Source organism: Condylura cristata, unplaced genomic scaffold (assembly GCF_000260355.1).
Source record: "Condylura cristata isolate star-nosed mole 26May11 unplaced genomic scaffold, ConCri1.0 scaffold00018, whole genome shotgun sequence".
In the NCBI taxonomy this organism is placed as follows: domain Eukaryota; kingdom Metazoa; phylum Chordata; class Mammalia; order Eulipotyphla; family Talpidae; genus Condylura; species Condylura cristata.
Genome location: NW_004567119.1, coordinates 32,330,132 through 32,356,320, shown reverse-complemented (window position 1 = coordinate 32,356,320; position 26,189 = coordinate 32,330,132). Strand labels below are relative to the sequence as shown.

General features: G+C 33.6%; 2 protein-coding genes across 2 annotated transcripts in view; one reads left to right on the top strand and one right to left on the bottom strand.

Annotated features, from left to right (window-relative positions):
* Window positions 1–26,189, bottom strand: part of CDC73 (cell division cycle 73) — a 100,133-nt gene that overhangs the window by 22,023 nt on the left and 51,921 nt on the right. Inside the window, exon 11 of the mRNA XM_004685468.2 lies at window positions 4,584–4,641. Within this exon, the coding sequence (XP_004685525.1) occupies window positions 4,584–4,641 (58 nt within the window). The remainder of the gene's footprint in view (window positions 1–4,583; window positions 4,642–26,189) is intronic.
* On the top strand, window positions 15,459–22,918 carry B3GALT2 (UDP-Gal:betaGlcNAc beta 1,3-galactosyltransferase, polypeptide 2). The gene is made up of 2 exons (XM_004685467.2): window positions 15,459–16,047; window positions 20,302–22,918. Exon 2 carries the CDS (start codon window positions 20,426–20,428, stop codon window positions 21,692–21,694), a length of 1,269 nt encoding a protein of 422 aa, XP_004685524.1. The 5' UTR covers window positions 15,459–16,047; window positions 20,302–20,425; the 3' UTR covers window positions 21,695–22,918.

Sequence of the window (26,189 nt, the reverse complement as noted above, 5' to 3'; positions counted from 1 at the left end):
GTTCTAGCCAGAGCAGTAAGACAGGAAAAAGATATACAAGGAATCCAAGTAGGGAAAGAAGTAAAAGTGTCCTTATTTGCAGATGACATGTTAATTTACATGGAAAACCCTAAAAACTCCATAGAGAAACTAATCAAAACAATTAACCAGCTTAGTAAGGTAGCAGGATACAATATCAACACACAAAAGTCAGAGACCTTCCTACACACAACCAGTCAGAAGAAGTGGGAGTGGAGAAAAACCATCCCGTTTTCAATGAAAACAAAAAGAATCAAATACCTGGGAATCAACCTAACAAAAGAGGTAAAAGAGCAATACAAAGTTAACTACAAAGCACTGTCAAAAGAAATACAAGAAGACACCAAGAAATGCAAAGACATCCCCTGCTCATAGATCAGGAGAATTAACATCATCAAAATGGTCATCCTTCTAAAAGTGATATAGATTTAACACCATTCCAATAAAAGTCTCAATAACATTCCTCAAAGAAATAGAAAAAATACCGATGAGATTCGTATGAAACCACAAAAGACCTCGAACAGCCAAAACTCTCATGACTAAGAAGAAAGAGAACAGAGGCATTACAATCCCAAACTTCAAGCTATACTACAAAAGCCCTAACGATCAAAACTGCATGGAATGGAACAAGAACAGACCAGTGGATTTGAATAGAAAACCCAGATATAAATCCACAGGTTTATGGGCAACTAATCTTTGACAAAGGAGCAAAGAAAATACAATGGAACAAAGAAAGTTTGTTCAACACATGGTGCTGGGAAAACTGAGAAGTTACATGCAAAGAAAAATGAAACTAAATCATTAACTCGCACCATACACAAAAATCAACTCGAAGTGGATTAAAGACCTAGACATAAGACTGGAAACCAAAGAATATCTGGAAGCAAAGATGGGTGAAACACTACAGACATACACTTCAGTAACATCTTTGAAGATAAAGCACCCAATGCAACGATAATGAAAGCAAGGATAAATAGATGGGACTACATCTTCTATACAGCAAAAGAAACATTACAAAAAACAGACATCCCACTGACTGGGAAAAAATTTTCTCACACAATACTAACAATAAAGAATTGATCACAAAGAGACACAAAGAGCTGATAAAACTCAACAAAAATAAACAACCCCATCAAAAAATGGGCAGAAGAGCTAAAGACATTTCCCCAAAGAGAAAATGCAAATTGCCAATAAGCATACGAAAAATGTTCGTATGCAAATTAAAACCACAAGGAGATACCACCTCACACTAGAAGAGAATGGCACATCTTCAAACAGCTAGCAATAACAAATGTTGGTGAGGATATGGAGAAAAAGGAACTCTCCTGCACTGCTGGTGGGAATGCAAACTAGTACAACCACTATGGAAAAATATTTGGAGGTTCCTCAAACTGCTAAACATGGAGCTTCCCTACGACCCAGCAATCCCACCCCTAGGTATCTACCCAAAAGACACAAAAACACTGATTCAAAAAGATATCTGCGCTCCTATGTTTATTGCTGCTTTATTTACAATTGGAAAGACATGGAAACAGCCCAAATGCCCAAAAGTAGATGACTGGATTAAAAAGATGTGGTACACATATACAATGGAATATTACTCAGCAACCAATAAAATAAAATAAAAAAACACATGCCTTTTGCAACAAGATGGATGGAGATGGAAAAGATGATGCTTAGTGAAATAAGCCAGAAAGAAAAGGTAAAATACTGAATGGCTTCACTCACAGCGGGAGTATAGTGGACCAGGCAAGATAATATTAATAATAATGAACAGTTATATACCAGAGACATTTTTTGAGGGTGAGTGGGGAACAGGATCAAAAACAATGGGAGGAGGGAAATGCAATGGACTATGGTGATGGCACACGGGAGATTTGGTGATGGGAAGCCCACGGGGATTACAACTGAGATGGGAAAATGCACAAAATTTTGTAAAAATAAGCTATTATTTTCTAAAAATAATAAAAAAACTATCCTTTTGACTTGGGGGAATTAAGTGAGATAATGATTGTAAAACAATTCTGAAAAGTGTGAAGAGCTATAAAAATTTCACACTTGGATCTATTATTTTTCTTTATTGTGTTAATCATAGATGACTGAACAGATTTAAACATTTTTGTTAAGTATAGGCTGACATTTAAATGTTCACTGTCAATTTTAAAAGTGTAAGTTGACTAGAAAGACTATTTCCCTCAAATTTGAAAGCTTTTTTTTTTTCTTAGATTTATTTATTTGTGCATACAGAACTGGGGTGCAGGCCAGAGGCTCAGGGGTGGTGAGAGGCTTCACCAGAGACAGAGTGGAGAACAGAACAGGCAGATCGACGAAGTACTGCTGAGGGGAGCAGCAGGCGGGTCAGGAGAGGTCTGCCACGCCATGTGGTCACCTCCGGGGCAAGCGGGGATCAAACTCATGAGGAAGCGGCTTCAGATTCACAGTGCTGTGCTTTAACCCGCTGCGCCACCAGGGAGGGCCCCTCAAATTTGAAAGTTTAAAGGTGAAATAATAGAGGGAAAACTCAAAAATAAACTGTGCATCAGTCCACTAAAATTACTATGTTATGCTTTTATAGAATTTTAAAACATATATTGTAACTACACATACTATCACTGAACTCAAACAAGAAATTAGTGAGGGGCAGGATGGGTATATATAAATAACTTTTAAAAATATTTTTCTAGAATCTCAAATATATTTTCTTAAAATTTTTAAGTCTTCAACTATTCCAAGTAAATGTTCTTATGATACCACACATTTTCCTATGCACTTATAAATACAGGTAGACACAGATGGAGTGTTATTTCCCAATAAACTAAAGCTTCCACATAGCCCAACAAACTAAAGTTTCTACACAGAAATTGCCATTAAAATGAAAAGACACCCTAGCAAATGGGAGGAAATATTTTTAACATCATCCATCCAAAAAGGGGCTAATATTCAAAATATACAAAGAACTAATAAAAATCAACAACAACAAAAAACAACTAAACAGACACTTCTCCCAAAGCCAAATAAAACAGAAAGATACCCAGTAATGAAAAATGTACATGAAAAAATGTTCATTAGCGCTCATAAGAAAATACCATTTCAAAGCTTGAGAATGGCCCATATTAAAAGGACCAGATTACAAGTGCAGGCAAAAATGTTAACAAAAAGGAACGCTCAGACACTGTTGATGGGAACGTAGATTGGTCCAGGAAAACAGTAACATTTTCCAAAATATTAAAAATGGATCTACCTATGATTCATCAACCGCACATTTAAGCAGCTACCAGAAAAATGCATTAACTATTTGAAGAAATATATGTGCTCCTATGTTCAGTGCAGCATTACATGCAGTAGCTAAGTTATGGAAACAACCTAAGTGCCCAACAACAGATGGGTGGTTAGGACACTATGGTGATTATACATGATGGACAACAACTCAGGAGGGAAAAAAAGTTTTTTAAAAAAAATAGCAACCTTGGCCCTCCCTGGTGGCACAGGGGGTTAAAGCACTGCACTGAGAAGCTTAAGCGGCTTCCGCATGAGTTTGATCCCCATGAGTTCGATCCCCGCCTGCCCCGGAGGTGACCACATGGCTCTGCGGACCTCTCCTGACCCGCTCGCTGCTCCCCTCAACAGTGTACTTCGTCGATCTGCCTGTTCTGCTCCCCACTCTATTCCTGGTGAATCCTCTCACTCTCTGCATCTCTGGCGTGTACCCCAGTTCTGTATAAATAAATAAATCTTTAAAAAAAAATAGCAACCTTTCCATTTGATACAATATGAATATAACTGATGCAAATTATGCTAAGCAAAATAAACTAGGAAGATGACAAATACTTCATCCATATACAAAATAAGAAATAAGACAAAAGAGACAAAACTGGCTAGAGAATTGAGGCTATAAAAGGGAGGTTTTGGGTAAAAATGAACTGTGGTAAAGGATTATGGATATTGTGGAGGTGTGAATAGTACAATGTGAAGCTATACTTCTGAAACATACATAGTTTTAAATCAATGTTAATTCGAAAAAAAATCCCATTTAGAAAAAGAAGGTAACATGAATCAAAATTGCTGTCCATTCGTTAGCTGCTAGCATTACAAAAATACCATATGTTTGTTGCTACTGAAAGTATACAATTTTCACATCATTGTAACTTGAAAAAAAATCAAACTACATTAAGTCTTGAACTGTCTGTACTTAAGAAAATATTATTCACAAGTTTAGTTATACATAGCCTACTTTGTCAATGATTTCTCCACCAACCTGGTGAAAATATTCATCAGGATTAAGCCATTAACTGTTCAAATGTACTACATGAAAATAAGTAACTTAACATGCATTTCATCTTAATGTCTTTGTTTTCTGCTAAGATATTAAGATCAACGATGCTGAATGAGGTTTAGCAGTGTTTTTTTGTATATGATCCCAATTTGATATCTGCTTAAGCAATATTGACAGATGGAAAAACTCAATTTATTTTAAGTAAAATTTCAATTCCTTCAAAGCATTATAGGTAATAGAAACCTTTCACTCTTTTGATCATTTAGTAAAAAACAAAGTTTTATATTTTTACCTGGTCTTGGAACTGGTTGTGCAGCAGGAGTCTGAGTCTTACGGGCTGATGCACCCTCCTTTAAAAGAGTAAGTATTGACAAATGACGTCAAAATTCCATTACATAATCAACTCTGTCATTCAATTTACTGCACAGAAATTCCTATCTCTCTCTTATTTAGTCACTCTACCGACCATGTTATTATCCCAACAGTTAAAAAATGAACTGCTGATCTTATATGCAATTACTCATAAGGTAGTAACAGAACTCTTTAGTGGAAATAAAATTGCATTTGTTACTACAGAGTAGTTATTTTAAGTATGTGCTATTTTCAAATATCCAATGATCTCCTTAATTGCTGGCAATTTTAATATCAGAAATGCCACTACTGCTTTAAAATCAAGTCAACCTCTTTTCCTTAAACATTCTCAAAATGAGTAAATGATCATAACCTCATATAAGAAAGATGTGAACAATGTTACTCTGTAGTGATTAAAAAAACACAAACATTTCAATCGAGTATCTTTAAATTTTTCAGAGAAAATAACCACACAAAGATGAGGTTTGTGGCAAATAAGAGTAGTTGAACATGTCTTTAAAGTTGAGCAGCAAATCTCAAATAATTAATACCACAAAATACATAAAGGAAATATGCTAAGTGTTGAAAATGTCTCTAAAATGCTTAAGACTCTTAAAAAGTTATATTCTCTGCAATAGTTTCAATGATATTCAGATTAGATTGTTCATAAAACATTTTTCTTTATAGAAACTTGCAGCCGTTAATTTTCAAAATAACTATTAACTCATGGAGATTTTACACTAGCTATACTGAACTAAATTTGACAATTATCAGGGAAGTTACATGGATCCACAATTTTAAAAAATCACAAACATATTTTAGAAATACTACTAAATAATGTTGATTTTCATCACACACTTTCTGGGACCTAACAAAATGGATGGGAAAAGGGGGAAAGGTTCTGCCAAGCAAATTAAGTCAGAACAACAAATACCAGATAATTTCACTTGTATGTGGAATACAAGAATGAAAGAAAAAGGAAACAACCAAAAGAAACCCTTGAAATCTGTGCAATTAATCCTACTGTTGAGGAGAGCAGAGTGGGAAATAAAGCAGGAATGGGGACCCAATGGACTGTAAGTGGCAAATGACAGATGTCTGGTAGTGGGTGTAGTACGGTAACATGTATCTGAAGAGATGTGAACACAGCTATACTCCTCAATCATAGACAGTATAGTAAATCAACATAACCTTAATTAAAAAATAATAAAATCCAGCAAAAATGTGGAGGTGGACATATCAAATTAGATATAAGTTTGAGTGTAAAATACACAATGAATTTTGAAGATTAAGTATAAGATAGCTAAAGTACTTCAATAGTACTTCTTGTATTGATGACATGTTTAAATAATATATTGAATGTACTGGATCAAAATTATGAAAATTAATTTTAAAACAAATGTGAGGTTTTTACACATTAAAAATCACCAGAACAGTAGGCAATCCTATTTTTTTTCCCCCACATAACTCTAAACCTAATACCAACAGAGAGAAGGTATTTTATTTTCAATATAGTGGTATTCATAGCACTCAGTTAAAATGTCAAGAAAAAAAAAATGTATACTGGAAGACTCAAAAGCATCAACTTAGAAGAACTATTAGAAGCCCATGCACAAGCACACATACAGGCATGAGACAGCAGAACCAGAATGTCAACTTCCAGTATTTTCATTACTATGAATTTAGTTATATATTGGTGTTATTTAAAATTCAATCACATTGGATGTTTGGTTCATGGATGTGTTAACTTGCAAAAATTTGTCAAGTTTTCTCCAAGTAAATTTTTTTTTTCTTTTTTAAAGATTTATTTATTTGTGCATACAGAACTGGGGTACAGGCCAGAGATGCAGAGGGTGAGAGGATTCACCAGAGACAGAGTGGGAAGCAGAACAGGCAGATCGACAAAGTACACTGCTGAGGGGAGCATCAAGCAGGTCAGGAGAGGTCTGCCACGCCATGTGGTCACCTCCGGGGCAGGCGGGAATCGAACTCATGTGGAAGCGGCTTTTTTTTTTTTTTTTTTAAGATTCTCAGTGCTGTGCTTTAACCTGCTGTGCCACCAGGGAGGGCCCTCTCCAAGTAAATTTATATGTAATTTTAAATATTAAAAAGATAGTTATTACAGTGGACAGCACATTATAAAGTTTTAATTTCACCATAATGTCCTGAAATTTTCTGGTTATATTTTCCTCTAATTTTATGTTAGAAGTATATGTGTTTTTGTTCTTTGAAAATCCAATACCTAGAACATAATAGACACAAAAACTGTTGGGCTGTACTGATTCACAATTTCAAACAATCAGAAGCCAACTAGCATTTATTTTATAAATTAGAACTAAATAGATAGGTCTCTATTTACTGAGAAACAAGAAGTACATCTAAAATTACCATGTTTTGACTTCAGAGAAAAGCCATTTGCAAAGCAGAATTAAGCTAACACACAAGAAAAGCAGTGGAAGATATCACCCTTCATAATACCTATTACACTTAGCTGTAATGGCCTGCAAAGATTATTTGCATTCCTAATGGTTCTAGATTTGTCACTAGAATCTTCCATATCATTATTCTATGTACCTCACATGCTTTTTTCATCCTGACTTAGTAGTTTGTATTTGTAGCAACAGAGTTTTACCTAATTTCATCTACTTGAATTTAATGAAAATCTGAGTTAACTAAGATGAGTGTAACTTTGCTTAATTCTGTAAAAATGTGTGTGTATATACACACATACACACAATTACGTAGGTATGACAAAACATTCAACTCTGAGTGCCCTGAAAGAAAACTAGGAATATCTTTGCTAATTATATTTCATTAGCCCATGGTCATTGCTAGGACTCCCTAGTAAATGCTAAGAGAAAAAAGCACATTCTAGTTCGATATACATTAATTTGGGGGGGAGAAAAGGTACAGAAAGTATTGCATAAAGGACATCAAAAATGATGTAACCCATCCCACCACCATTTAAAGAGAAAGGAGTAAAGCATTTTTCAAAGGCTAACAATGGCATATCGAGCATATGTTAAAAAACAGGAATAATACTTTCACAATTATATGGACTAGGCTGACATTTTCATATATTTAATGATGTTTGGTTTATAGTAAAAAAATACTACCTACTTAGGAAAAGACCAGTATCAGCACAACTATAAGAGCTGACAAGTTGTGCTAACTGGGGAGGAAAATCTGCTTTCTCTTGAAAAGTCATGAAGCATTGTATTTTAGAAAAGAAATAACGGAATTAAAATGAAGGACATTAAATAGTGGCAGAACCATTGCTGGTGGGAATGCAAACTAGTACAACCACTATGGAAAACTGTTTGGAGGCTCCTCAAACTGCTAAACATGGAGCTTCCCTACGACCCAGCAATCCCACTCCTAGGTATCTACCCAAAAGACACAAAAACACTGACTGAAAAAGATACTTGTACCCCCATGTTTATTGCTGCTTTATTTACAATTGGAAAAACATGGAAGCAGCCCAAATGCCCAAAAGTAGATGACTGGATTAGAAAGATGTGGTACATATATACAATGGAATATTACTTAGCAACAAAAAAGAGAAACACATGTCTTTTGCAGCAACTTGGATGGAGCTGGAAAAGATCATGCTTAGTGAGATAAGCCAGAAAGAGAAAGAAAAATACCGGATGGTTTCACTCATAGCAGGAGTATAATGGACCAGGCGAGAAAATAACAAAAATAATGAACAACCATAGACCAGAGACATTCTGTGGGGGTGGAGTGGGGAATGGGATCAAATAGGGAGGGAAATGCACAGGACTATGGTGGTGGCACAGGGGTGATTTGGTGATGGGAAACCCGCGGGGATTACAATCGAGATGGAAAAAAAAAATGTGCAAAATGATGTAAAAATAAACTTTGTAATAAAAAAAGCAAATAAAAAAAGTAGTGGCAGAACCATTTATTCGTAGACATAAGAGAAAAATACACTGTTTATAATCCTTAACCTATTTGATAAAAGGAAGTTATCTAAGTTCTTTTGTTATGAAGATAAAAATAATGGTGTTTAGGACTTAAGCAACTAGGAAATACCACCGTAACATAAAATATCCTAAGAAAGAAAACTGGTAACATGTCAGTATTAAAGCGAATACTAATGTAATCAAGTCTGCAAACTGCTGTTTATATGAAACTTAAGTACTGAAAATTCTAATGAAAATCTACAGACCTTTCTAAAGACTGTATTAATGACAAAGTTGCATTTTTTAATTAAATATTGATTTTTGATTAATTGAACCCTTGCTTGCTTTTGCCTTTACAAAACGTCACTTATTCCAATGAAATTTCAACTTTTTTGTTAGTATATCCAAGTATTCAGTTTTTTTTAAGTTTCTGAATTTTTTCAGCACATTGAGCCGTTTTTAAGTATTTTGAAAAAAAGTATTTTGGATTAGAAAAAGGTAAGTGCGGCACTGTGAACTAATTACAGTGAGGCTGAAAAACATAAAGGGTTTCAGAAATTAAAACTCTTCAACACAAACAATTGTACAAAATTTATCTTCTCAGGCTTGTCATAACCTAGAGGCATGTGTTTATGTTTGCCAACACAGAGTTACATTTCTTAAATATCTTATTTATCTATAAAGTATGGAGATTTGTTCAATACATCTTTCAAATATCTTACTATGCTCTCTAACTCTGTGTTTACTCGTCTGCTTAGCCCTATCAGAATATACGCTACTTAAGGTCAGGGTCAGTCTATTACACTTCCAATGCCTGTTGCAGTCACATAGGTACGTACTTACTAAATATATATTAACTGGTTAATTAAAATAAATTCACTTGCCTTGGAATCACTTATTCACCCCCTCTTTTATATATATATATATATATATACATACATACATATTTACACACATATATATAAATCAGTTATAATATACTCTGTTAACTGAAGATGGTAAAAGAGTAAACATCACAAAGCATTACTGAGAGAACTATGTATTTATTAATTCCATATATAATATATATATATATATATATTATATATACATACACACACACACATTCCTCAAGAGTGCTGTGTGTCAAATAAGAAATCTGGGAATGCAGTGGTATAAACAAGAGCAAGATTCTACCCACCTAAAGAGAACAAGGAATCAAAGAATGAATAAAAGTTTAAAATTTATAAATGTAATCACATGTATTTAGCGATTTATAACGCACACTATGTAATTATGTGAAAATCTCTTCATATTTAGGTCAGTGCCCAAAACACTGAACATTTTAACAGTTATTAGTGAAGTCATCTCCTTTTCATAAAGAAACATTCTCTATGTATTAGAATTTAAAACGAAACTAGCGGCCTTCCCTGGTGGCACAGCAGGTTAAAGCACAGCACTGAGAATCTAAAGCCGCTTCCGCCTGAGTTCGATTCCCACCTGCCCCGGAGGTGACTACATGGTATGGCAGACCTCTCCTGACCCACCGCTGCTCCCCTCAGCAGTGTACTTTGTCGATCTGCCTGTTCTGTTCCCCATTCTGTCTCTGGTGAAGCCTCTCACCGCCCCTGAGCCTCTGGCCTATACCCCAGTTGTGTATGCACAAATAAATAAATCTTTAAAAAAAAAAAACAAAAACTGAAACTAGCAAACCAATGTTATAAGTCAAATTAACAGAAAAAAAGAAAAGCAAAGTTCACTATCATTTCAAGTGATGCAGAAATAGCATTTGACAAAATTTAACATTTTTCAAGATTAAAAAACTTCAAACTGTGAGAAGGAAATTTACTCTCCATAGTGAAACCTATTCTCGGAGAAAAACATCCTACTTAGAACTTTGCTTTCTTGTTTTATCTACAAAAGCTATTAAATAAAATATACTTTCTGATACTAATAATTGGGTAGGCATGTTCCTATAATATTTTTAGATTTCAACACAGTAGATCTACCTGCATTTAAAAATGCTTGCCACTCTTACTCATGAATTGTGCTAAAATTTTCAAATACTATAAATATACAGGGAAGCAGAAGTATGGGTAAAAGCATCTGACATAATTTATTCAAAGATCCTCACCTAGTGGGGTCTAATAGCTCTATCAATAAAACCCTTTTTACATCTGAGACATTTTAGAATAATCATCTAACCACCTGAAATGTACAGACAATATAGCCAACCCAGAATGATTTTTAAAATGGTAATCATCCTAAAAAGTAGAAAATTCAAGTTTTGAAAGGAAATTTATGATAAATAATATGTATTTCAATATCTGATTAAGCAAGCAGATGCTAGTACCTATGCAAAGAGCCGCAGTGAATTAATCATTACAATTGCCCACTGACTGGGACATTGTGTTGGTGAGTAAATTACTGTGACTTTAAAATTGTAAGCCACTAGAAAAGCTCATCAAGTATAATCGTCCCTTGATAGACAGTAGAGTTAACATCTCGGTGCATATTCAGTGCTTGCTAAAGTCTTACAAATATACTTTGTTATGTGTTTTAGGTTCACCTAATTTACAAAGAACTTCTGCCCATATACTGATACTCGAAGGAACATCAGAAATCTTGTAGAATATGAAACTAGTTACTCTTAGTTTTCAAAAACAGCCCCAAACAACAGGCTACTTTCGCTGGTCCTATCACTAGATATCTTCAACTATTTCAAGAACCAAAATATATGCAAACTTTTAGGAACCTCCTAGAAAGTATTACTACCCCCAGTCCCAAAAGTCAAAGTTCTACCGTGTGTCCCTGTAGGCACCCAGTAACAACGGGAAGACTCCAGAAGGTGTGCCAAACTGGAACATCCATATTACAAGAACACCAAAGAACATACAAGCATACTAGAGCATTTGCAATTATTACTGATTTCAAATATTTATTTTCCTTTATGGTTATTAATATTTTGTATAAATTAAAATAAAGGTGCCTACAGTTGTGAAAATGACATTTTTAACTGTTCTTTTGAATCAAAAGAAATTCTCAAACACTATGAGCAAGTTCTGCACAATTTTGAAAATCTGAAGGAAAAGAATAAGGAAAGCAAACGCTGACACTTGTGGTCACTATGAGATTGCTAATTTACAACTGGCCTAATTCTTGTTTTCTGAGTTACAAGAAAAGTAAAAGTTAGTCACATCACTTAAAACTTCAGAGAAAAACTCTGAACTCTTGATAAACACATTTTTTCTTCAAATTGGAAACTGCTTGCTAATATTAGTCACAAATATACCATTCTTTTTACAGCCAAGAGACATAAACTCCAAGCAAAAATTACTATGCAAAATTGCTGGTCTCAATAAAACTTAAATTGGTTTCTAAATAACTGTCAAATGACATTTTTTCAGAGCAGTATGGTGAAAATCAGACCTAATCCAAAGCATTATGTTTTCACCAGCTGTGGAAAAGATAGTTAATATAGGTAAACACTACCTGAAAGAAGTAGCTTGAATCCTAAAACATAAATTGGATGAAGATCAATGTAGGGAAAACCAGACTGTTACTTCAGCTTTCACATTACTCAAGGATTTCTGCTCCTTCTCACTGAATGGAAAGCAGCTGCCACGGGTTAAGTGTTCTCCCCACACTTCTCCCCTGCACCTCTGGCTAGTATCCCAGTTCTTGTACACATAAATATATATTTTTTTAAAAAGCAGATCCATGCAAATAAAAATTACACACCTTTATAACCAAAAAACTTAACAAATTAACTTCCATTTTTTTGAGACTGACAAAGAAACTTGTCACATGTACTTTGTTCATTTCAGATGTTAAAAGTTAACACAAGTGAAGGAAGAACTGCAACTTGCCTGTCAAAAAATTTTTATAGTTACTTATGGCTGGCATGCAGGTTGCTAATAATTAACTTGTCTTTACTGTTTTCCTGTAATTTACTAAATAAAGCTATTAACCAGTCCAAAAAACTTAAAAAAAAAAAAAGTAGTCCACAAGAATACCTGAAACTTTAAAACCCAATTACAAATCACAGGCATCTTTTTTTTATTTCAGCTCTCTACTGCTGTGTAAACATTTGCCCTATAGCAAGCATAGTTGAAACTACAATCCAAAAGGAGTTTCAACCAACACTACAGGAAAATTTTTTTAATTTTATAATAGTTTATTTTTACATATTTTTGTGCATTTTTTCATCTCAGTTGCAATCCCCGTGGGCTTCCTATCACCAAATCACTCATGTGCTATCACCATAGTCCAGTGCATTTCCCTCCCCCCACTGTTTTTGATCTCATTCCCCATAACCAGAATATATTTTTAAGCCATATATTTTCTACCATCTTCATTCTCTGGAGTAAAAATTTATGGTATCACTTGATTTGGAATGTAGTAATACTAATGATGCCTGTCAAAGTTGTAGAACGAATTTTAGAATGGAATGATTACATATGTCTTGAAAATGTTAGCCTTTCTGGATTAATAAACAACAGGTTACTAAATTGTGGGATGAAAAGGAGGGAAAATCAGGATCTTTGATAGCTTTATAAACATTTTAGGAATACCTTTCAATTCTAGAGACCTGAGTTTTTAATTCTATTATTGTTAATATAGTTTAATTATTAAGAGTTATTTCTGCCCTCAACACATACCTATGGAGCTCTCTTAACAATCAAGAGCCTTAATAATACAGTGGGTAATGAAAAAAATTCAGTCTAAAGAACTGGCAAAAGTAAATGATGTATTCTTCCTAGAGAAAGTGTATGAGTTCTGAACCATTTTTGTTTTGTTTTGTTTTTTAACATTGAAAAAAAAAATTATTAAAACAGCTCAGGTTAATTATTCTTCCTCCCCCCCCATTTATTTTTCACATTATTCTGCATTTTGTACATTTTTCCATCTCGGCTGTAGTCCCTAGGGGTTTCCTACCCTTTTGCCATTGCCATAGTCCCATGCCCTCTTCCCACCCCAGTTTTTATCCTATTCCCTTTCCACCCTATACCATGTCTCTGGATTATATTTTGAACCATTTTTTTTTAATCCTTAAAAAAAAATGTGTCTAACTGCAAAGTTGGAACACAGTAGTGAGTCAATATATATCTGTTGAACAAGTGAGTAAAAAATATATTCATTTATGTTTCTATGATGGAGTTCTGGTTATACTGTACCTGTACTAGAAAAAATTCCCATCATTTCTCCAGTGTGCCTTGTAGCATAATGGCTAAGAAAGACGTAAGGTTTATCTTGCTTTAATTCCTTTAATTCCCAAGGATTCTTTCTCATCACTAATTAGCTGGTATTTGGGATAATTATTTTACAAACCTAAGCATTAGTTACTCATCTTTACAATGGTTATTACAAAAACAAAAACAAAAACAAAAACCTATTATGAGAAAAAAAAAAGTCATTTATACAACAATCCAGGCAGGCTTAGCACACAATCTAACTCTGGACAAATGGACAAATAAATAACCAACGGGAACTGCTGCCAACCTGCATCATTAAGTCTATAAGAAGTTACTGATAACTACTAATCTAGTAAAATTCACTTCTAATTTGTAAAATGTCATTTTAAATAGGCACTTAAGCATTCTCTTCTATTTAGCTTGATCTTTTAAATAACAGGAAAAAATTTGAAAGGGTCGTAGGCATGTAGTAAATATGGGTGGGCATAGTGATTAAATGCCAAGAAATTTTAGTTTTCATCCTCTCCACACTTAACTAGGGAAAGTCAACTCTATGCTCTATCTGTCCCAATTATACAGGAATGTCACATATACTCCTAAAGTCACTGGATTCCTAAAACTAAAGTACAATTCATTACTAAAAATTATAATCAGGACAAAAATAATTTAAATATTAAAAATTAAAATATGTAAATCTATACTTGAAATAGTAACAGTTAAGACAGAATGAAGAGTTTCTGAGTACAATTACAATGTTAAAGTTCCTAACTATAAATTTCTATGAGTTAATGTTTCTAAGGTCTCAAAAAAAACTGGTATTTCAAGCTGTGAAAATGCAAAAAGCAAGCAAAACAACAAACGCCATGTCCCTGTGCTCTGCAGAAAAAAGAACCAGCCATTAACTAACCATACAAAGAGTAGTACCTAGTCCTGAAAATCCTGCTTTATACCAACTTATCTAACCATTCCAAAATATGAAGTAACACTTTACTATCTACCAAGAAGATTCTGTACAAATGCCCTTTATATACTACATTATTTTGTGGAATTCTACTTTAATGTAGTTTTAAAGAAAAGGAAAACTAAAATAAATACTGATGTTAAAAATAAAAGTTTTGTTGCTTTCTAGAACACTTGAAACCACATAAAAGCAAGTAACTGGGCTGCATCACATCAATTTCAGTAAAGTGATCTGTGGCAACTGATTTATCTAAACCCTAGAAAAGAATAGTGGGTACTAAGTTACAGTAAAAGATAAATAGTCTATAATACAATGTTAACAAGACACTCATAGAACAGGAGAAACGTGAGGGGAAAAAACCCTTTAATGGAATAGTGTACTGAAAGGGTTAAATTTTATCAAGTTTCATATGAAAGCGTACATTGCTTATGTCCTATAAAAACATTTAAGAAATAGGAAATCAAACATCCAACAATAAAAATATAAAGCCTGTGCTTAAGCAAAAGTAAAAAAGGAAACAAGTTAGAAAAAAACATTTACTTCATTATCTCTTTTTTCAGTTACTTATAACTACACTTGTACTGAATATGTGTGTGTGTGTGTATGTAGAAAATCTTTCATATAGAAGCAAAATCGCTAAGCTTCTCCCTCCCTCCCTTAGCTTTTTAGTTGAAATGAATGCAAACAATCACGTGGGATTCAGCCAAGCAGTGACGTTAAATTCTGCTCTGTCAGAGAGAGCATCTGTCAAGCCCACATTTAAACTGCTGCCTGCCTGTGAAGCAGCTGAGGAACCGTGGATTTCATATTATAGACTAAAACCCCAGTAAACTGATCAAAATCCTTCCTGCAGCTGCCAGGCAACAATGAAAAAGAGTTAAATCCTATTCTTTTCCAATACAATCGAAGCACTACATTCTAGCACTGACTGCTTTACATTGCAGCTCAGTGTTATTACTAGAAATATGGATACTGCGAAGAGAATACAGCACTGCATTGTCCGGCCAGGAAAACAGCAGATGTAAAAAGCTTCAATGCATCAACTGTCGGAAAGAGTCAACAGTGCTCCAAACAGAACGGACAACTACAGCTCTTTTGTTTAAAGAAAGAGAAAGAAAATGAAAGGGGAAAACCCTGAAGACTAGGACACATATGAACAAGAAAGGTAACTCGAAGGCAAGCAGACAGATGGACACTTTGGATACTGTGAAAAGCAATCGCAGGAGGCAGACTATTGGGGGATGTGCGCATGTTCGATAGCATCTTTTTTGCTGAAGTGATGGCGTGCCAAAAGTATTTTCAGTGGGCATAATCCTCTGCACATAAATGGCCTGATCAAGGAAGGTATGTTGATCTTGTGTGTGATATTCATTTAAATGTCTGTTATTTTTTTTATAACCCTGAAGGCACTAATATATAAGTTCATACAGTTCTCTGCCCTTGAAACTATAAAGGAATTTTAAATATACGATTTTAAATTTGTCATTGTTTAGAAGGTAAGCTATCATTGCTTTATTCAAGTAAACATGCAGCTTGAAGTAATTATGAATTACAGACATGTATGAAAGAAGGCAAACAGTAACAAGATGTGCTTAAAAGAACCTCTGAGAAATTAAAGTTAAAATCTGTAGCCCTCTAGAGAAAACATAGCAATCTTATATCAAATTAGGTCAAACTGAGTCCTCATCTAGCAAATTAAGTGTTCTCTTTAAAATGGCTTTCTAAAGACACAGTGCGGTGGAATCACACTGAATAGTATCAAAGACAATCTTAACATTAAGAGCTGTTGTCAAAGTCCTTTCAAAAAATATCTTAGTATGTACCAGCTCATAGTAACAGAATCTTCCCTCTAATAGCCATCTCCTCAAATAAAAGGAACACAGCCCAAGAGAATATCCATAAATTTTAAGCTACAAAAAAAAAGAACTTGCATACAATTACCTAAGAAAATGTTAGTTTATAAACAGCACGCCACAGTATACTTTCATGTTATTACAGTACCCATGAATACAACTTTAAACAAAGAGCTATCAATAGTTGCTAAGAAATTCCCCCATTTGAAATAGCTCTATTTTAAGCAAGGATTCTAAATGATCGAATAAAAATATTTTGAACATCATTTTTAAACCGAAAACATAATGAGAATGCTTTAATAAAAACATCCATTAACAGTGATACAAGGTCAAAAAACTAAATGTAAATGTTGCTTCTGTGCTTCCATGTTATAGTAAGATGTGGTAACAAACTACTGACACTGTGTCAGTTTGTGTGCCAGAGAGAAATATATCTAATAAACTATCTTAGTAACAATCCTATAATAAAAATTCAGGGCTCAGGAACTCAAAGGTCTTCCTAAAAATGCTTATAAATCTAGCAAAATTCTGATTTTTCCTCCATTTCATCCCACAATTAAGTAACCTGTATTTAATAATCAAAAAAGGCATTTAGCATTCTATTCTAAAAGTAAGATTAACAACTTCATCAGGCCTTATTACTATTTTATACCTCAAAAATCAAGTGATACCACAATTACTAATTCCTAAGAATGAAAATATTAAACAAAAATATGTGGCTCAAAAATCCCATCTATTTAGTGCTTTTATCTCTCCATACTAATCAACAATTAAATATTCTTGTAAGGTAGCTATCAAAACAAAAGTATAGTTTTTTTTTAATTTATGCATCACTTAAATCTAATTCCAACAAACCAAAGACAGCAGCACTTTCAAAAGCCAAATGATCAAATCACTGAGTGAACACTTTATAGTAACATTCTTCCCATGATTTGTCAATCCTTAGATATAAATACATATGATTAAGCTTAAAACATCATAAAAAATTAAAAGATAAATCAAAGCTATTTCTATACTGAAAATGTTAAAGTACAAAACTATTCTGAATACCAAAATACTTTAACTTTCTTGTTTTGCTCTCACATTTTAGGATCAAACAGAGGGATTTTATCTTTTAAAAAAGGAGTGGTTACATTAGTTTTACTTTCTCTATAACAAAAAAAAAAAAAAATACCCGTGAAACTGAATAAAAAATTAAGGCTAGACACATGCACTCTATTTATCAAAGGGAGGTTAACAAATGGGTATATATGATTCCAAGCTGTAAGAGCTTAACATTAACAAACATACAAACATAATTAGTTTAAATTAAGGTGCATCTTCACCTTTTGCTACAAAATTACATAGGACCATAAACTATGTATTTTGCTAGACAATAATATATAGTAATTTGCTGTTTTTTGTTAACACTTAAATACTTGACATCACTTTCAGAAACAGTTTTCATAAAAACACTATTACTATATTTACTTTTACTCATTTCTTTAACCCATATTTATACAAACTTTATTCAAACATCTGACCTTTCAATTACTACTTAAGCCAGTAAGTTTACACTTCTAAAGAATTAAAATGACTGCCCTCCCACATTCCAAGTATTAACTGTATCAACAGAAAATACAATTAATTCAGTTCTCACATACAAGTAAATTTTAAATGCAATTTTGTTTCCTTTATATTTTTCTTTTTTTTTTCCTTTATATTTTTCATACAGAAACTTTCTATCTACTACTTTCTGTGATATGGAGTAATAGAAAAATCATACTATTTACCAAATATTTCATTTGAGAATAAAAGCTTACAAAGAATTTGTCAGCCAAAACAGAATGACCATTTTCAAGAACAATAAGGAAAAAGTGACTTTCAAATAAGAACAATCAACTCTATTATTTTCAGCTTAGCTCACAGCCTAGATGGTGCAATGAACAGCCTTGGTCTTCATTTGAACAAAGTAAAATTAAAATCCATGTATATAAATTCAAATAAATACAAGACTGGATTCTATAGTTTTAAAATACCAAACTTAAGTAAGTTTTCATATCTCAAAAAATGACTAATTTTTACTTGAGGGATATGTAACTTCTGAAAGTACTACATAATGTCAGAAATTAGAAAATATCAAAAACTAGTGCCTGTATTATCATTTTAGAAATTTGTACAAATTACCACCTACTTGCTCCTCCTAGTGGCTGTTAATAGAATCGTAGTACTTTCATTCATACACATTTAACAGTGTTTTCAAAGTACTTAAATTATACATACAAACTTTACTTATTCCATTATGTAAAGACTTCCAAGTAAGTTCCATTATCACTAAAAAATAATTAAATCATTAAAAAATAATTAAATTTCACATGGAGGGTAAGCAAATTTGGTCAGACCAGGACTCAATATTTAGGCTTAACAGAGGTACAGATGCATAACTTAAAGTAAACAAATGTTTCTACTTTATGTGCATTTTGAACTGGTTTTATTTTCTTACCTTTGTTTGCAGAACATTGAAATAATTAAAATTACACATTAGCCTCCTTCCCAAAAGTTTTTCTATTCCCCACTCCTCTGTCCAAAAAATAACTAAGACCTATAAGCCATTAACATGTCTGTGCTATGCACTTCACCTTTTTCAAACATTAACCCAATCAGCATGAGGAGCCTCCCATACTGGGATCTCTAATCTTTTTAAAACTCTAGGGCTCAAACATGTGATATTGGATAATGTCTTTAAAACATAGTAAATTATACATAAAATAAATTCAGAACACAGCAACAATCTTTAAAATGTACTCTGTGAAATTTAAATGTTTAACTAACTAGTTATGATAGTACCTTGTGGCTGTATTTTGTAAGGTACATAGAAGACTGTTCAAGTATCGCTTTGTTTAATTCTAACATGAAGACTCAACTGAGATATGTGAGAGCTTTTCCAAGGTTACAGATAATTAAAAACAATTATTCACTACATTATAAAATTTCTTAACTTTAAGAAAGGACAATGTTCTCCTGAATAACATCTGAAGTGGAAGATTAAAATTAGAAAACTACTTGAGAATATTCATCATTTATTACTGTCTTAAAATCCTGCACTGAAGTTACTGGACCCTGAAAATTAATTTTGACAGGTGCATCTTCTCATTGACTTTCTCAACACAGTGGGGGCCAGTGGAAACATGCCAAGCAGTGTACTGTGACTAACAGAACTCTGCCATAATCAACCTTGCACCGTCTGTCCCACAATTGATACATGACCATTTTACAAAAAAGGCCGCTGACTGTGCACCATACCATCAATGGTATGTCAAATCAATTTTAATTAGTGACAATAAATTTCCATCTGCTCTCAGGCCTTTTACATGGCCTCTCACAGAAATCTAGTAACATTATTCTCTTCTACATGCACAAAACTGTAAAATTTTAAATTTGGGTCAAAAGTACAAATGACCAGAGGAAGAGAAGTAAGTGGTAGAAGAGGGAGTGGAGTAAGTGGTAGAATATTAATACAACATCTCTTGTTTAAAGCACTAGCTGTGGTAATGAAAGTACTTTAAAAAAAAAAAAAAGAAATAAAACCTACTTTCTGGGATGCTGGTATGCTGCAAATGGGAAACAAACTATGAATTCTGTTTCCAGATCATATTTTCCCTCATATAAACTCCTATTACCTTAACTTTATTAGCATCCAAAGTCTCTTTCAGGCCATTCTATAAATGTTTAGCATTCTATAAACTTTTATGCTTTGTCTTTATAGAAAGACTTCAAGGAAAACAACGTGACCAAATTAGAAAATGATTACCAAAGAACAGTATTGATTTGGGAGAAGAAAACATTTTCAACCACCAGTATCTCATACCCCATTGCTGGATATTTACAACATGCTTCAGTGGAGGAGAAGACACTGCTGCTTTGCAAAGATGAGCTGGAATACCAAGAGGTCTCTGTTCCGTACCCATCTTATTGGCATAGTATCACTAGTGTTTCTTTTCGCTATGTTTTTGTTTTTCAATCATCATGATTGGCTGCCAGGAAAAGCTGGATTTAAAGAAAACCCAGTGACATACAGTTTCCGAGGATTTCGTTCTACAAAAAGTGAGACAAACCACAGTTCTCTTCGGAATATTTGGAAAGAAACAGTCCCTCAAACTATGAGGCCTCAAATAGCAACTAACTCCAATAACACGGACATGTCACTACAAGGAGTTACAGGACTAGAGAACACCCTTAGTGCCAATGGAAGCATTTACAATGAAAAAGGTACCGGACATCCAAATTCTTACCACTTCAAATACATTATCAATGAACCTGAAAAATGCCAGGAGAAAAGCCCTTTTTTGATACTACTCATAGCTGCAGAACCTGGACAAATAGAAGCTAGAAGAGCTATTCGGCAAACTTGGGGCAATGAAAGTCTAGCACCTGGTATCCAAATCACACGCATATTTTTGCTGGGTGTAAGTATTAAGTTAAATGGCTACCTTCAACGTGCAATACTGGAAGAAAGCAAGCAATATCATGACATAATTCAACAGGAATACTTAGATACATACTATAATTTGACCATTAAAACACTAATGGGCATGAACTGGGTTGCAACATACTGTCCACATATTCCGTATGTTATGAAAACTGACAGTGATATGTTTGTCAACACTGAATATTTAATACATAAATTACTGAAGCCAGACTTGCCTCCCAGACATAACTATTTTACTGGTTACCTAATGAGAGGATATGCACCCAATCGAAACAAAGACAGCAAGTGGTACATGCCACCAGACCTCTACCCAAGTGAGCGCTACCCTGTCTTCTGCTCTGGAACTGGTTATGTTTTTTCTGGAGATCTGGCAGAGAAGATATTTAAAGTTTCTTTAAGTATCCGTCGTTTGCACTTGGAAGATGTGTATGTGGGGATCTGTCTTGCCAAGCTGAGAATTGATCCTGTGCCCCCTCCCAATGAGTTTGTGTTCAATCACTGGCGAGTTTCTTATTCAAGCTGTAAATACAGCCACCTAATTACCTCTCATCAGTTCCAGCCTAGTGAACTGATAAAATACTGGAACCATTTACAACAAAATAAGCACAATGCCTGTGCCAACGCAGCAAAAGAAAAGGCAGGCAGGTATCGCCACCGAAAACTACACTAGAAAAAAGACACTTTGTTTTCAAATGTGCAATCTGTAACATAATGCTAAAAGCATGATAGTTAAAACTGATTACATCCATAGGACAAGTTTCAGTTAAAACTCATCACATAAAGTGATTCAAAAATATTTTTTTAGTATCTGAAGGAAATTCTTAAACTACATTATAGAACAAAAAGGTGTCCCAAAAGAATTATCAAAAAACTGTAAAAGAGGATTCTGTGTAATAACATGCAATAATAAGCATGCATACATCAATGGTTCGAGTCTTATGTTAGAAGCCAATAAAATGTATTTGCTTCTATTTTCCAGGTGCAGTTTCAATTTAAGAAAAACTGTGAAAAGATCCTTCATCTTATATTCAGTTTTCAGTATACAATTAAATGTAAATAAAACATTACTGTCAATTTTAGGGAACTTTGTGATTGTACAAAGGACAAATTTTCTGACCTGACTATTCTAGGGTTATAAAAACTATATTTCAGGCAATAAGACTTAGTTGAATTGTTCCATAAACACATTTATAAAGTTCAGGCGTTTCATCAATGCAATTCTCATCCAAGTATTTACTTTTTAAATGCAAACTGACATTTTATTAATACTCACATATATTGGGGGAAATTATTTTGACATGATGTGATAAAATGTGAAAAAAAATCAATGTGTCTTAGGGTCAAGTTTTACAAAGAAAGTTTAAAAAATATGTATCTTGCCTCTGAATTGGTGGCAAGGCCAACCCAGTCTTTTCAATGAGTTATTCAATTAGATCACTAACTGCCCTCTTAAAAGACTACTGCCACTTAGCTTCAAGTGTATCTATAAAATATAACAGAAGCAAAAGTGTTACTTACAGGCACAAGGAAAATGTAATGTTGAAAAAAAAGTAAGGGATAGAATGAATGCAGCAGCAGCAGTTTTCATTCAACGTATTTTTAAGATGCATGTCTGCCAAACTGCAACATATGGGAAGTTTATTTCCTGACAGCAGGTGTACACATGCCAATACTTAATCATTTTATGGCACCTATTTCTTTCTCCTGAGTGCCAAGTTTACAAACCTGCAGTTTTTAATTTGGTGGATGACAAATACCCTGCATCACCAATTAAAACCCTTTTTGGGAAGGATGGGGGTAAAAATACAAATGTCTGATGAACACTTGATTCTAGAACAATGTGACAATGCACTTTTATCAAGTTTTTAATAAAAAAGGTAAACAAAAGGCTTTACTGAGTGTTACAGTACAAATATTTTCACAGTAATTTTTGTTTCACAGTAATTTTTGTTACCACAAATTTTAAATTCAAGAAATACTAACCCATTAACTTTAAATGTAATTTTATTTTAGTTAATTAAATCAAGATGTTACTTACTCTAACAGCAATCATCTTTAGCTCAGATTCTGAGAAATAACTGCACCAAAATAAAATTGTAACATTTGTTAAAGTTTATAGACTCACAGAAAGGTTTAAGCATCTATAACTTAGTATGCTGAATTCTATTTACACTCAGTTTATCTCCCATTTTTACATCAGTCTTTTAAGTGTTTTATTCGACTTAAAGTAATTCTGAGAACTGAGCTATAAAATATACCCCATTCTTGATTTAAGCTCATTTTCACTTAATTCACTTTACATGATTACAGAAAGACTAAATAGCATTACAAAATTAAAAAAAAAATCACACAGGAGAATAATACCAAATTAGGTAAGTCTGATGAAAGACAAAAGCAATCTCCCCTCAGTAATGGGTAATTCTCTGAGACATTCGTGTAGGTGTGTATGTGTATATACATACACAAGTATGCACAAAGAAACAGAACCCAAATTCTCTCTGTCCAAATCATTATTACCGTACAGGTTCTTTGGAAGACTTTTACTTCTGGAAAAAATTAAAGCATAAAAATTTGACTTGTGAAAACAAATTTCAAAACAGACAACAAAACTACATCTATATCAGACATCAATTTAAAATAATTTCTATATCCCTAAATAATACTATCTTGGAAACTAATGGTAATGGGATGAAGGTAGTAATATTCAAGTTCTTAAAGAGCAATGGATCAAACAAGGTTTCTAGTACTGCTAAAATTCTTTATCTTAAAATACTATTAATTTGTTCGACCTTCCACTCTCAACACAATACACAAGCTGACTTCTTCATGAAATTTGCCAACATTTAATTAAACATCTCGCCAGGTACCTTATTCATGTCCAGTAGTGCATAATTTTTATTGTACATGAAAATATAATTTTAAAAGATAGTGTTATATTTGGTCAAAGAAAAAAATAAGAACACTGACCATGTAATCTTTATGCTTAAAGTATAGTTTAATAGCTACTTCAGAAATTAGAAAAACCAAACTTTCAGTTCCTTCAGTAACTTACATTGATCAAGATTATAGGTAATGAGTTTCTTGTATTGATCATAATCATACATGATATCTCATCATTATCAATTTCCAACAGCAGCCCCTATAAAAATTAATACCACCAGGAGAAACCAGTGCATTGCTGAATGAGATACACTGTGTGCCTGGTAGTGTGTCAAAGTGCTTTACAAATGTGACAGTGTATAGTCCTTATAATTAACACTAAAAACCAGGAGATAAAGATTCATACAAGAGGTTAAATATTGAAGATCACAGAGCTAGTAAAGCAGCAAGGCTCCATTTCAAAGACCACGTTCTTAACCATTATCCAATTCCACCATGTACTGCACATATGATATCTAGAAAAAGATCTAAAAGCTAAGCAAAAAAATGGCCTGTCTTCTATTCACTTATTCCCTGGTTATTTTTCATCTTTTGCCAGGGCCTTAGGGCTTTATAACCACTACCACATACTGGAGGGTCAAGTGATATTTAATACAAAAAAAAAAAAGAGAAGAGAAAAAAGAGGAAACCTGTGATCTCTAGTCCCACCCACCCCCCCTTTTCAGTTGTTGATGTCTGATGGTTAGACCTTTGAAAAGTGTAAGCATTACTGCTTAATGCTTACACAAAGGAGTAAGAATATTCTTTTGGCCACTGATTCATGGCTGTAAACAGGCAGGTAGCATTTAGAAATTATAAAAGGTGCCACTTCTTTTGAAGCATAATTGATCACTTTTAATAGACAAAAGTGGCATTGTACTCACAGTCTCTACTGGCTAGTCACCTACTATTTTGTGATAAGGTGGGGTTCTTTATACAGTTGATTCCACTTGGTGGTTTTCTAGTGTTTTCCCCCCTTTTCAATTTTTACTGCACAATAACAAAATTTACTATTAATGTAGATACAAGGAATCTATGGCGACATCTTTCCTGGATATAAACTCCAACATATTTCACATAACATAAATATATCACATCTCTTAGAAGACAGGTTATGAAAAAAAATTTAAACTAGAGAATGCAATCTGTCAATGTACATTCCATGTACACTCATGTACAAATAGTCTCCTCCAATCATGATATAATGATCTAACTACTTTCTACATACAACTTGCCAGGAATAAGGAAAGCATTACTCTATCTACAGGAATTGACTCCTCTCCCTTTATAACGAGACTCTGAACAAAAGGACATCTAAAGCTAAAGCAATCGCCTCAGTCTGTTTATTAATCGAATTATTTCAATGTCTAGTTCAATCCTACAATTTAACTTTGAGTCTGACTTAAGACAAAATCCCAGACACACAAAAATGAAAATAAAAACAACCTCACCACAAAATATTATATAACAGAAAGTTATAACATCACATGAAAATGTTAAACTCATGCTTTCATTTTTGTAAATGAGAATTTAATTACATATTTAACAGATACTAATATATACAACATAATAATGTTTCACTATAACTAAACTGCTATTATAAACATGTATTTGAATATAGGTAACGAAAATAACAAGTGACACTGAAGGCAAGGAAAATTCTCTAATATACAACAATTTTGAAAAAAGTTCATAAAAATCACATTATAGCAATACCATAAGAAATTTCTTCAAACGAACTTTAAAGACCTTGTTTCCAACTATGATTAAAAAAAAAAAAAAAGTGGCCCTCCCTGGTGGTGCAGCAGGTTAAAGCACAGCACTCAGAAGCTAAAGCCACTTCAGCATGAGCTCGACCCTCACCCCGCAGGTGACCCACAAGGCACAGCAGACCTCTCCTGACCCGTACACTGCTCCCCTCAGCCATATACTTCGTCAGTCAACCTGTTCTGCTCCCCACTCTGGCTCTAATGAATCCTCTCACCGCCCCTGCACCTCTGGCCCAGTTATTTTAAAATGTACCATTAGGAAATCAACACTAGAAGAAATCACCATAAAAATTAATAAAAACCTTAAGTGCCAGATAAAAGAGTAGAAGAATGTGCTCTTAGCCCATCATTACACACTGTCTTATGATTTAGCAACAGCTTTCAAACAATCAATCTCAGGGGTCTCTGCAGTAATTAGCAAAACAAGGTAGCAGTATTCTGCAGTTCTGCCTTCACTTTAATAGTGACTGCACTTTT